Source organism: Plectropomus leopardus, chromosome 1 (genome assembly GCF_008729295.1).
Source record: "Plectropomus leopardus isolate mb chromosome 1, YSFRI_Pleo_2.0, whole genome shotgun sequence".
NCBI classification, from domain to species: domain Eukaryota; kingdom Metazoa; phylum Chordata; class Actinopteri; order Perciformes; family Serranidae; genus Plectropomus; species Plectropomus leopardus.
The window spans coordinates 6,579,355-6,593,606 of NC_056463.1; the positions used below are offsets into that span (position 1 = coordinate 6,579,355).

At 40.0% G+C, this 14,252-nt stretch overlaps 1 protein-coding gene across 2 annotated transcripts in view; it reads right to left on the reverse strand.

Moving 5' to 3' along the window:
- Window positions 1–14,252, reverse strand: part of nav2a (neuron navigator 2a) — a 99,376-nt gene that overhangs the window by 80,877 nt on the left and 4,247 nt on the right. For both annotated transcript variants that reach the window (XM_042490803.1, XM_042490793.1), the window contains exons 2-4: window positions 7,207–7,279; window positions 4,806–5,049; window positions 982–1,118 (exon numbers count right to left, since the gene is read on the reverse strand). In XM_042490803.1, the coding sequence (XP_042346737.1) occupies window positions 982–1,118; window positions 4,806–5,049; window positions 7,207–7,279 (454 nt within the window). The remainder of the gene's footprint in view (window positions 1–981; window positions 1,119–4,805; window positions 5,050–7,206; window positions 7,280–14,252) is intronic.

A 14,252-nucleotide genomic window follows, 5' to 3' on the forward strand; every position in this document is an offset into this window, starting at 1 on the left:
AATGGATCTCTTTAGTTTAGTAATAATAATGACAATCTATTGCAATTAATAAAAATAAATAAATAAAACCTAACGAAAAAAACCCTGATAAGTCTCCACATGATTGGATGCCACTTGTGAGCAAAATCTCTAAAATAAATACATTATTAAATAAGTAAATAAAATAAAATAAAATAAAATAAAATATTAAATGAATAATTCAAAAACATACTTATAAAATGCCCAAAACAGTTCAGAATCACAGTCAACTACACCCACAGTAACCCTCTCAACCTGTGGAGACAAATACAGTCCCTGTATACAGCGGGCCGAAAGGAGGTCACTATAATATACCCAACTCTAAATAAATCACCAGCTTGTCATCCTCTACACTGTGACAATGTCCTTAAAACAGTAACCAGACACAGATCCAAAGGCAGAACATCCTAAGAGAAAATCTTCCTTACTTACATTGTACAGAACAGTCCCACTGAGGCCGCAGTCACAGAGTACACTTACTTCAGTGTACAACATCTGTAAAAAAAAAAATGTTTGTTACAGGAACTGAGAATGAACGCTTTCTCCTTATGACGCAAAAAACAAATGTTCTGAGTATTGACTGAATTGACCTGAAACATTAATAGGAGGAGTTTTCCTCTTGAAAAGGAGACAGTTGTTTCAGAGCAGCACTGCATGCTGACGGCTCTGCATTATTTTCTGGCACGGTTTTTTTAATCCTTCCTCTTGGTCTCAAAGCAACAGAGCAAACTTTCCTCTTGCACCCAGAGGATTCACAAGCCACCTTAAATTTCTCCTTAACAGCAAAACATTAACATTTTTAAGAGCTGCAAGGTTATTGTTTACCTTTTTCTATCACTACCACACACACTGATTCAAAGTTTTGTCAAGGCTACCTCCATATTATGATGTTACGATGATGGTATTCAAGGCCTTCCATTCCAAAACTTCGTATCTGTGAGTGTGATTGTAGATGAGGCCTACCTTTGTTCAGGTGCGAGTTGGCTTTGGTCTTGTCACTGAAGCCCTGGCTGCGTCTGTTCCCAGCAGCACTGACCGCAGAGCCTCGTGGAGGGATGTCACTGCCGGCAGTGGACACCCTCGCTGAGGGGCCGGGAAGTCTGATGGAGAGAGAGAGAGAGAAGCAACAGAGAGAAAGGAAGGAAGAAAGAAAGAACATGTTTGATATTAAGCCTGCATCTTACACACTAAATTAACACATTTGGTCTATGTAGGTTTGCAACACATTCTGCTGAGACAAATCCAGTTAAAAGGTCTAAATTCAAACAGGAGGGATCACTGCAATAGGACTGAGAGTGCAGGGACCATGCCAAGGTTATTACAGGTCAGAGAAGCACTGCCTTGCTACTATATAGCAAAATAAGACATCCGAAATGTATACAACACAATGCTAACACCTGCTTCAATATCACATGTTTCAGGCAACTATAAATACAGAATTCACTTTCTGTGTACAACAATGTAAAAATGAGGAAAAAAAACATATTTTCTGTTCTTTATCTGAGTACACAATCACTATTTTTTCATGTCTGATCTGTTTTAAAGGTTATGAGTAGCCTGCAAAAAATAATGAGCATGTTTAATCATCCCACACAAACATCACTCTCTCTTGTTTTCCACTATGTGAATCTGCAGCTTGTGACCTCAGTCAACCGACGCCAGAGGAAGCTGATGTACTGAATTCACACCATTATTTTTTTTTCTGACCTACTTTATTGATTTTCTTCGTGGAAAAGTTCTCCTCTTGCCCTCTAGTTGGACTGCAAAGTCGAGTCTACCTCGAAATGATGACTTAAATACCCACTCAGTCCTGCTGCCAAGATCTTTCTTTTTGCTTTGTACTGTTTTTTGACTCTTTTGGTAACAGTTTGGTAGTTCATGCTTACACTGCTCATCTTCAGTCTCATGGTCCGTGGTTTGGATTAAGAGACACACACACTTTAATAAACATAAACCAACTACTGTTTGTTTTCGTTGCAGCTCTGCTTGTCCCCGCCTCCTCATATGCACCTATAGTAATCTAATGGAGACAGATGAGCCCCAGAGCAGCGTGACGTGTCCAAGTTAGGTTGGACCATTTTGTCAAAAATGCATGTCTCAGGGAGCTGTGGGCTCAACAGCCTCAGATTACACATCCTACTCCTTTATTCCCCCTCACAAATTAAACTGGATAATCAAGCCATTGATAAGCCTTGGTGAAATTTATAACACCTTGATTCCATACTGTGAGCCGATGTGTCGCCTTTAGTGAGGTCTGCGAGCCGAGCCGTAATCTGAAACCACGCCGCGGCACACAGACTGCTAATGAAATGCTAATTCACAGGCGGCGACATCATCATCATTATCCTGGGACTGTGAGGCAGATGCTGATAAGCAGATTATAGCTCGCTCTCTCAGCTCTTGTATACATTAAAGAAACTCTCATTTCCGGCACGCCATTCACTTTGACTGGCCATTAGTTATCTGACCACTGCAAGGTAATAGGTTTTACCACATTATTTACTTGAGAGTAGCCTCAGATCATCTGGCTTTCAATTATGGCAGGACCAGCGAGTCTAACTGCCTTCCCCCTTTGGACTGGCCGGGGCATAAAAGAAATATTTATTTGACGGGTGTATTAAAGTTTTTTTGCTGTAGATTGACAGGAAATGTGGGAGAGAGAGGGGGATTGATACGGAGCAAAGGGCTACAGGCCGGAATCAAACCACGGCCGCCGCAACGGCCTCAGCATGTGGGGCGCCCACTCTACCTAGTAAACTCGAGGTCCACACCCATAAACTGTATTTTGAACTATTAATATGGGCTACAATATGTCAAAACGAATATGGCTGGAGTTGTTCAGGTGGGACTAGAGTTTGAATACCCGACCTGAGAATACCCCCGATGGGACTTTCAAGACCTGAGGGCCAGGCAGGTATTTGATAAAATTTCTGGGTTTAGGTGGGTTTTTCTGTGTGCTCAAAACCTGTTTGACTGGCATGACCTGAATTGTACAGATGTGCAAAGGATCTTAGATCATCATATTTGCTTATTTGTAGAGCATACAATCTCTGACACAGTGGTAAATTTACTTATATATGGTATTGAAATTTACTTATTTTTAAATTTTTGTAGAGGGGGAAATACACATCTGTCCATGTGGAAAATGGCAGTGGCAATATTTTTCATCCCACCCAATCTCATAAACAAAAAAATAGGCTTTTCATTGTCTATTGCCATAACATTTTATGATAGGGCCTTTAACTCTCTGAAACCTAGAGCAAAATCAGTTTTCATGAGCAGCTTTCAGATGCCTTTCACAAGCATTCAAACCTTTGAACCTTGAGCACACTGGTGTAATTTCTTTTAAAAACATAGAGCATAATAGAGCGTAAATAATGTTTCACATATTGCAATAAATTAGTAGATTTAGAAAATAATATTTCAACACATGGGAAAAATGGCAATGGGAGGGAAGATAGCTGGCGAAAAAACTATATTTATAATTATTATAACTGCATTTTTTAGATTTTGGTAGATATTATTATGATTTTTAAAGCAATTTTCCATATTCTATCCACTTTTTTAATTTTTGTTATATAAATATATTATATTATATTATTTATATATTATTTATTTATTTAACACATTTCAGGTAATGTTGTTGTACTTTTTACTATTTTCATGCGAATTTTGGGTCATTTCTCCTGTCGTTGCTCACTGCTTTTTTCAAAAGAAAGCCAATTTGTCCAGGTTTCAAAGGGTTAACAGAGAACATAAGTTAACAGTGAACATAAGAAGTTAAGTGCTGTGTGGTTGGAGAGCACCAACAGGATCTTGTAGTCGCACATGCTGACCAGAAGGTGGGGTCCTTGCATTGCTTTGGAGAAGAGCTGGTGCTGGGGCAGGTGCAATGAAAACAGAATCTGGGATGGGCAGCATGCAAAACCACATCCTAAATCCAATTTCAAGGCGCATCATCACATAATACCACAATGCATGCTGAAAAAGGGGCAAATGTGAACGCAAAAAAGACTCGAGAGCGTCACAGTGAACGCAGACGGAAGCTACATTTTAGACACACATTAGAGACACATTCCAGAAACAGATTCTTTTCCGTGTTAATTATTGATGTCACATTATATGGGGGATGTGCTTGTCAAGCGCTCTCTCTCACACACACACACACACACACACACTTACTTATGGGTTATCTAAAGGTCTTTCACAGCCCATTTAGCAGGCCTGCCAAATGAGGCGCACTGCCAGACAGACAGCGCTGTCAGAAAGTGGAGCCCAGAGCTTTAGTTCCTATCTGCTCAACACCGCCACTCATGCATATTAGATAGTGCTTGTAGTAGATATTGCCCTTAACCACAGACAAAGAAACAACATGAAACTCAACAGAACAAAAGAAATGTTATCCTTGATTAGGGGCAATTTCTACTTTCCTATTTCCAGGAAGGGGACGGGACAGGAGGAGTGCTGGAGGAAAGAGAGGGAGGGGCGAGAAAACAGAAAGGCAGAAGAAGCTGACCTAGAGGTCTTTTTCTGACCAAGGGAAAACTTGAGCAGTTTACTCTGAGAGCCATCCCTGGAGGAGAAGAAAAGAGAGATATGGAAGAGGACAGAGACAGAGAGGTCAAGTTTACAGTAATAAATGACGGCAGGCGTGAACAGGAAGATAGAGATGACAAAATGATGGATTAGAACAGCAGAAACAGCAAGAAAGTGAAGATCCAGTCACCCAGTTTCAAGGTTAAGTTTCTTATATTTCCAGTTTGATTGAACGTGTCAGTGAGCCTCACCTGGACTGCATCTCGGCCTGTGCTGCTTTCTGGGCTGAAGGGGCAGGAGTCCCATGCGTAGAGTGGCTGAGCTGGGCCGGGGCGCTGCTCTGCTGGCTCAGCGGAGGGTGTGTGCTCTGGGACTGAGCGGTGGGTGGGAGAGAGGGCTGGGAGTTCTGCCGCTGGGCCTGCTGCTGCTGCTGTTTGTAGCGGGACAAGCTGAAGAAGAGGCCGAGGATGGCTTTCAGATTACCATTACGAATCTCTGCAGGGGTCAGGGAGAAGGACAATGAGGAATATTAAAAAGAGAAAGATTAAGCAGCTGTGAGGACAAAGTTTAAGGGAAATTTTGTGACTACAGCTGCAAAATGGTAGTAGGAGGACTGTTCTTGGCTAAGGAACTAATGCAGGATAGCTCTATGACAGTACTGCTTTTACTGGCTGTCATGTTGTATTGATATTGTTGTTAAATTGTGTTATTGACTAATTCCTTAATTGCATTTGCCCGCTTAATCCTATTTAGTATCGAAGGCAGAAAGTTTCACTTATGCCTTTGCAAATTAAGCCCACAGTGTACTTTAAACATAATCACGTGACAGTAAAACTAAAAAAAAAAAAAGACGTGACCAAAAAGACATTGTACACTTGAATTCCAGATTTTGACTACCCCAAAACTCTTCCCACCATCCGATTCTCCCCAAAATTGTGATTTTCAAGAGTTATCTTAAAACACACTTTTACTAATTAGCCATTATTTGTTCATAATTTAACTGTCATTATTACTGTTTCTTTCACAATGTGGTGACAGTGAATACAACAAGTTTACAGTGTTTGCTATTGTTATTACTATACATGCTAGAATAACAGCAATGGTATTTTATTATTTTTTGTTAATATATTGCTGTTATTGCTCAAATTTTGTGTTTTTTTTCCCCTTTGTTTTTGTTTTTGCTGTGTGTGTGTGTGTGTGTGTGTGTGTGTGTGTGTGTGTGTGTGTGTGTGTGTGTGTTGTAAAGCACTCTGGATCAACCGTGTTTGTGTTTTAAATGCTATATAAATAAAGTTTATTTGTCTTAAATAGTGCTGTTCCAATACTGATACAAAAATGATACGGTATCAAAAATGCCTTTGAAACTGCCTAAAATGCTAGTTTGAGTATCTGTGCTGATCCAATATCACATCATTTATTTATAAACAGCAGTTTCACACCAAGATAAAACAACAGTTTTCCTGGAAATTAATTATTTTTTGCCAATTTAAAACGTAAGCATACAGAAAGAGTTGTGCTGTGCAGCCACTGGCAACTACTGTTAGAGAGTCTCATTCGTGAGGAGAAACTGATTAAATAAAAAGTGTTACATTAAGTGTCGAGTCATGTTGTATGCCATGCCAAACAACAATAGTAGTTATTATTTCACATCCACAAACGGTTTCTAGTATACAGCTATCAATTATTTTTTAATGCAGTGGTATGGGAACAGTACTCAGTCTTGGCCGATATGCAAGTTTGTGTAAGTATTGGAAATCGTATTAGGGCGGATAAAAATGGTATTGGAACATATCTGTACTTAAATGGTCTTATATGGTTCTGCAAATCCTAAATCACCCTCTGTCTTCACAGAGTCCACTGCGGCTGTAGCAGTGTCATTTCATTTGCTGCTGTTGCTTATTGTCAGTTTAATTCCATATACTTCTTCTAGTTTTAGGAGAACTGTTTACTTATTGCTTAAAAGAACATACAAGCCACAACCTGCCTTACTAACTCCTTCATTCGGCATTGACACGATTAAGTGAACAATCCTCAAGTTGCTGTGAGTACACTGGTTTGTTTTGTTTTGCAACGCTGTTTTCAACATGCAACCTGAATATTATTTACAGTCTGCTGTTGGCTTCGGCTCTCCAGTCTATCTGACTTGCAAGTTCTTTGCAAGAAAATACTTAAAGAATATGTGCTCCTTACAGAACCGAGGACTGACCCAGTGTCTTTCTTACTGTAATGGGACATGCTGTCCACTGATACACATTTTTGCAAAATGATGACACTACCAGTATTGGTATCACTACTATTATTGTTCCTGGTGTGATTAATATGATGTTGACATTTAGGCCAGAAGCTGTCTTTTTTTGTAGTACATTTAAACACAGCACTATTGTGAGCTTTCTGGTACATTAGTAGTCATATATTTGGAGTCATCAGCCCCTGCTGAGTCTACATGTTTTAATGTGCACTGTCTGGCATTAATGAAGTGTGTCCTGGCAAAAGAGCCTGCCAATAAAAACGCCTCAGTGTATCAAGTAGCCACTCTTTATCTTTTTTTCCACAGCACAAAGGACATTGTTTCAGTAGCTCTGACGGCCTGGTTTGCATTTAGGTCTACCATTCTTGTTCCAGTGAAAGCAGAAGAGCGGGAGTCCAGCTTACCCTCTGAAGACAGACCCTGGATGTTGACTCCTTTGGCTGCCAGGAAACTGAGGCAGGCATCGATGTTCTCAATCTGGGCAGACAGATAGACACAGCTGTAAGACACTGCACCCTGCACATTTCCATTCAAATTTGCATATTTGTATAATGTGAGGAAGCGTGCCGGTCTGTCTTTTACACGCTTCTCATGAGAGCTCAGTGGAAAAATTGGCTGTGAACATCTTTAAGTCTTTCTTTAAAGAAAAGCCTAAAGCACAAAACGGTCTAACCTTCGAAATGTTCAAACAATTTTCAGAAAAGAGGTGCTGAACACAAGAATGAAACCAGATCCATACATCCTTCATATTCATTGATTTGATAGTGTTGGACCGAGAAAAACAGGCTGTTATAATGGGAAGTTAAAACTGTTGATGTTTATGGGACTGTCTTTGGCAGTAAATACTTATTTCATGCCAGTAAGCTGCACAAATTTGAAATCTTAGGCCCCGAACAGTCCCTACATTTTGCAGATTGCAAAACATGTTTCCAAATAGTATGATGAACACAGAGAAACAGAGATCTGTGTAGGTACATGAGAACCTCAGAAAAAGGAGAAATCACAGGAACTACCACAAACTAGTCCGGGAGCTTCGCCAGGATGACGGTCAGTTCAAAGCTTATACTGCCTTCACAAGCTCTTCTGAAAAATCGTATTTACTGCATTTATCGTATTTACCACATTTACCAGTTACGAGCACATGAACGGCCTTCCAAAGTCATAATTATGGGTGGGAAATTGGGAAATTTTGATGATAACTGAGTTGCCGAGTTGTGACGTTTGCTTGACAGTGTAAACAATTAATGGTGAAAACCCAAACAGGAAGTATAGACGTGCGGTCGGTGACTTTATGGAGTGGTGCAGAACTCCTAAAACTGCTGCTAAGGGGAAAAAAACAAACTGGGCCTCTGCTACATTCATATAGTATAGGCTATACCTACCCAATTACACAGGAAATGATAAGGGATATAAAACAAAACAAAGTGATATGTACATTTTTCTCATCCACATTTCTTGAGATTTGTAGTGATGAAATAAGTGTTTCCACCAAATTGAATCCAAATCTAGTTTTTGAGTTATCAAGCTGTAAAACAAACAAATGGCACATTGTCAGTCAATTAAAAAAAAAAAAAAAACATAAAAAGACAATGTTGTAAAATGTTAGGAAAGCTTTAGAGACTGGCTCCTCACACTGTGCTGGACAAAGCTCAATATTTGCCACATGGTGACATAGTCAAAACAGGATTCAAACCAAAGCAGACTTTCGTCAGCAGAGCAAGAGAGAAACAAACCATCTACACTGACACAGTTGCTATGACAGCAGCCCTGGCAACCTGAGCAGACTGCTGAGCTGTCACAGGGCTGCGAGAGGATTTGATAGGCAGACAGGCTTTGTTTAGAGCCCATGTGACCCATTATACAGCGAGTGTGCTGGCTGGCCCACGTAATCACAAAGTAAACCACATAAAACAAGTCATCAGGCACAGTCGGTGCAGATTAATGATCGCGCGATCAAAGTTTACCAACTGTTGTTCCCGATGAGCAAACACACCAGGTACGGCACACAAGATATCAATATGGTTCGGCCGTTGCTCTGACTGCTGGGTGGTACTCCAGGCAAGGCAATTAACAGATGGATTGACTGTGAAATGGACATACTGAAAGCATTTTACAGTATGCACAAAGGTTAAAGAGGTGCTAAATCTTTTCCAGCATGACATTTATTACCAGTGAGAGTCAGTTTATACCACACTGTGTGCCACAACGTACTTACAACAACCCTGTTTTGAGAGCACAACCACTTAAAAATAGTCTTACAGCCAAGGGAGAACAGATATAGAGCAGTGATACTCCAGGTGGTTTCTAAACCAAAGTACATATGAACTGAGTTCTTTGTGTGGGCTGCAACCGGGAGGGTCCCGCTCTCTAAAGATTAATGACATGATTACACTTAATATGCACTGACTAAATATAGCTTGACCTACAGCTCCCTCCATGGTTCTCCTGTCAGGAAGTCTCTGGCTGTGAGGTGAGAAGCTGACGTGTAAAGCATTTGCATCTTCCTCTAATGAAAACACATGAGCATCTGATGCATACATACAAGACAACTACTTCCTTTGTGCTACCCACATCTACAAACATACTTTTATTACTTACAGCCACTACTTTTAGATTACTTCTATCCACTACCATATCACTAGTAGTTACACTTACACTCACATTACTACTACATACATGAAGAGCTGTATAACTACTCATCATATCTCCTGTTACGTCTCCTGTTTTTGCTACTTGTGACATCCACCACATTACTTTAATAACATTCATGACCATACTACTGTTAGTTACATCCCCTTGCATATTATTTTGAGTTACTTGCGCTACCATTTCTTTTCAGTTAAACCTACTACTAAATCACAATTAGTTTCATCCAACATATTGCCATTAGTTACACCCACTACTACAGTAGTCTAAATTACTTTGACTATTACTATTAGCCCCCTCCCCAACTTATTATTAGTTGCATCCACTACCATGGATCTGACTGAGAATCCAAGGACAATGCCATGGAAGTGACTTGTCAATCACAAGGTTCACATGTAAACCAGCAGATAGCAAATGGCAAACCAGCTCCTGAACAGCACAGGTTAAAAAAAGAGAAAAAAATCGAAATGAACCACAGGAGGAGAATATTTCGAGCAGCCCTGATGAAACTAAAGTGGACAACAATCGACCAAGTGCTAGTGGCTACTTGAGCAGCAGCACAGAAGTCATCTCCTGATGAGGGGCTGGGCCTTACAGTATATATGAGCTGTGTTAAAGCGTTTATATGCCCATTCTAGTGTTACTCCTTTGTACAGCTTTGCTGACAGTTAATATTCTGATTAGGAATAAACCCACATCCTGCGTGAACTGCCCGTAGCTTAAAAGGGTACACCTTTGCTACTGTATTGTCACATCAACATGGTGGTGGTATTGGAGAGCCAAATAATATGGCACACGGTATTAAAAGTTTGTGGACTACTGGTCTATTTCAATACGGTCTTAAAATCCATTGATTATGATCCTGACAACAATATGCCACTAGGGGAGATGGCCAGTGTTTCAAAACATCTGGTTTAGCAGCAGATATCCGGGACAATCATTTCACCTCATCTCTATGAGCAGATATCTGCATGCAAACAAACAAAAAAACAAAGGTAATCTTAAGATAAATCGTTATCTGACAATCGCCATTAGTTTCCGAGATCGCATTTTAGCCAATGCATTCCATCCACTAACACAAAATTAATAGGTACTTACGTATATTATTTACCACATTTATATTAGTCGTGTCTATGCTACTAACCTGAAAATCACATGCTATAAGCACCACCTCATCACTAATAACTCTATTACTGCCAAACCTGAATACCCAAAACCTGATTTTTACCAAGTCCATCTACCACCAGAACATGAGTAAGTACATTTATGTAGTGATTGTTTGAGTCCTCCTTGCTACATTATGTACGCCATTACAAGTGCTAACCTTCACTGCTGTGCCACAGTTTTATTAATCAATCCAATACTTGATCAATACAACTTATTCCACTCCTAAAGTCCGTGTTTATCTGAGTTATGTCAGTGTGTGAAGAGGCTGGCGGACTCTGGGCCACTGATTGAGTGGAAACAGCAGTCTAGCCCCTGCTGTCATTTTAGTGACCTCTGACCCCAGAAACAGCTGTTAGAGGGGCTGACATGTGCTGCCCTTCGAGGTGATACAGCAGAAAACATAGGAACAACAGGAATGCAGACTATGATCCTCACTAAATACCACAGACTCTTTAAAAAAAAAAACCTTTCTGAAATGCCCACTCAACCCCAACTGGACCTTAACTCCATTTGAGTGACCGAACCACTCCTCTACTGCCTCCAAGTCTTTGGTAAAGTTAGAATTTAAATAGCAGCAGCCTGCAGAAAACATGTTTTTTAAAAAAGTAAAATGACAAATTTTGTAAAAAAATCTAAAAAATATGCACAAAGTATGCAAATACAGTCAAAAATAAATAAATGGTAATACTCTTGTGCTCAAACTCAGCTCATCACCACAATAAAATACCTCAAAACAAGCTCAGAGAGAAATCCACAGCAGATCCTGAATGACACCACTGGTAGTTCCCACCTGCCTGGATATGTGATCTGTTCCTGCAGTGTGACTGCTCTGCCCGGCCTCACACCTCCACCCAGGCCACCGTCACCTCCTGCTCTGCTCCGGCAGCAGCACGGAGCCGGCTTGCCAACGGCCCTCTGAACAAACACCACTTCCCATTACAGGGATGCTATTGTTGTGTGTGTGAATGAGACAGAACGAGAAAGAGAGAGAGAGAGTGAAAGCGAGAGAGCTAGAGGGAGGGAGTGTGTGTGCAAGCACGAGTGTTACGTGTCTGAAGCTGGATATGACTGATAGGAGCTTTTGAAAACTGATACTGAGGCCGATATTTTTAAACCAAAGCTGCTGATAGCTGATCTAAAGCAATGAACTTGTGTGGTTCAATACAAATAATTTAGTCTTGTCATAATGAAAAAGCCTCAGAGGCAGCCTTAGGAAAGTTAAGGGATGCAAACTCTCAGCTCGTGTTGGGTGATAAGACAGAATACATACAAAGCAAGCGCGGAAATGTGTCCACCGGTAGCGATTTGGCAATACCGTTTCTGCCACGAGAGCTATTCTAGGCAGATGCTGTAAATGAGAGCTGGATTATTGAGTGATTTCGTGATTCTCGTGTGATATCGCAAATTAAACTGCCTCACCAGGTGATGAGAATTACATGGAGGAGGAGAGTGAGGTTGTACATTCAAAACCTGTAACACTTGAAATTTTTACTCTTAGGAACTTAACAACTTAACACAATTTTAAAAGTATTTGTTTTTGACTTTGGTGTTTTCTAATAAGGAAGTTGATTTTTGGTGTAAGGAAGTTCCAAATAAACAAAGAAATGTATAAAACGTGAAAATTAAAATTTACAGAACAATTATTTAAATTCTTATTGTTATTGTTATTTAAACCACATTTTTTCTGGTCTGATGAGGAATAAACCGCCTTCACACTGTCACCAAACAACATGATTAGCTGATGAGTCATATTTCATAAAAACCCAATATTACACGATACACCCGATACACTGAAGATCTCTACCATTTAACTTTCTAACTGTTGAATCTTGTGGATTCTGATCACGTGGTAGTGAGACAACATATTGTCAGTATGCATGTGTATTTGCACACGTGCCTGTATGACTGTGTTTAAATCTGTCAGGATCTGCCCACACACACTTTCACTCTCAAGAGGTTTTCACAGATAACAGTTACCAGCTCACATGCTGAACTTTGACGTCTACTTTAATAATTCTCTCACTCTTGACTGAAATATTTATGCAGAGGTTTCAGTATCTCGAGGAAGTGCTGTTTTTTACAGCTTATTGATAAAAACACTGATGCACCAGCTGCTGTGATGCACACATCATGATGCAAAATCACACACATCAACCTCAGGCAGCATAGTGCTTCTGCAAATGTATTTTTATAGACTTGCTGTTGTGTGTCTTTATGCACGTCTGTAATCGTGTTGTGGACACAGTGTGTATTCTCTCTTTTAATTAAGCATTATTAAACATGTTTCGTTGTATTATCTTTTCGTAAGATTTATAATTATTTATAAACCCTTATGTTCATGTGGTTTTAGATTTTCCTAATTATCCTCCGGATGACACTATGCTTTCACAAACAAAAACATTTTTCTCTGGCTACTTCAACATTTCCCCCCGTTCTGTGAGCAGAATAATTAAAGCGAATCTGCTCATTTGCAGTCTGAAAAACACTTAAGGGTTGTCTTTACTTATTCAGAAGACATTAGTGAATTCTTTTTTTTTTTTTCATTTTAACAACACCACGTTTTGAGATTTCTGGAATAATTTCTTGTGTAATTTACAAAGTGTTGTGTCATCTTCTATGAATGCACTAACTGTTTCTGCAGCAGATGACTTTCTTATGCAACAAATGAGCACAATATGTCTGTGTGTATGTACAAGGGGTGGACAAAAAAAAAAACACCTTGCCGTGCATCATGGGAATCACAGTATTGTGAAAGATTGAAAATGTGCTTCACTGCAGCAGCTTCTGTTGCAGGGCTATTGTATTGGATTGCATTATTCAAGGGACAAGGTAGATTTATTTGTCATTGTTTTTAAACGTATTTATTTTGTCCACTCTTGCTGGGTGCTGTTTCTTTGTCACCCAGGGCTCAGGAGCTGATAGAGGTCTTAGCCCTTAGAAATGAGCATTTTGGGGTTTGGCATATTTGGTTGCTTAGAAACAGTAGATTGCTGTCTTGTGTTCAGTCTATCACGTGATCACCAGAGTCCTGACCAGCTGACACAGTTGGGGATTTCTCTTTCTCTAACACACATACACACAGAAAGTACCACTCCCTTTGATCAAACATTCACCCGCCCATTGAATCATTAATGAAACATCTTTTGGGTCTTGGCCTGCTTACCTGCATAAAGCTTCACCAGCAACAAAACCTCCAACATCCATCTGTGTCTAGAAAACAGCCACATAGCCACCGGTCTAAATCTGTGATCTTCACTACACACACTAACACAACACTGTGCAACAGTTTCAAGCAACACTGCACCTGAAGGGGACACACGGGGCAAAAGGTAAAGAAAAGCTATGCTGTCAGGCCAGTTTAACCACAAAGTGAAAGAGCTGTGTCGTCATTTAAGGTTTTTCTGTGAATGTCGATGCTTCCTTCAGTCTGTTTTTGCCCATTTGACACCTGGTCCTGCTGGTTTCTACCTGTGTGGCTGACTGTCAGTCTACCTCCTTTACCTCTCCCTCTCTCTTCTGCAGCAGTAGAAAATAGACATGTTAGAGAGAAGAAACCAGTCCAGCAGAGAAGTTATTAAGAATACAGGTAATAATTTAAACCCATGAGTGGTTTACCTTAAAATCAAAAATACATTTT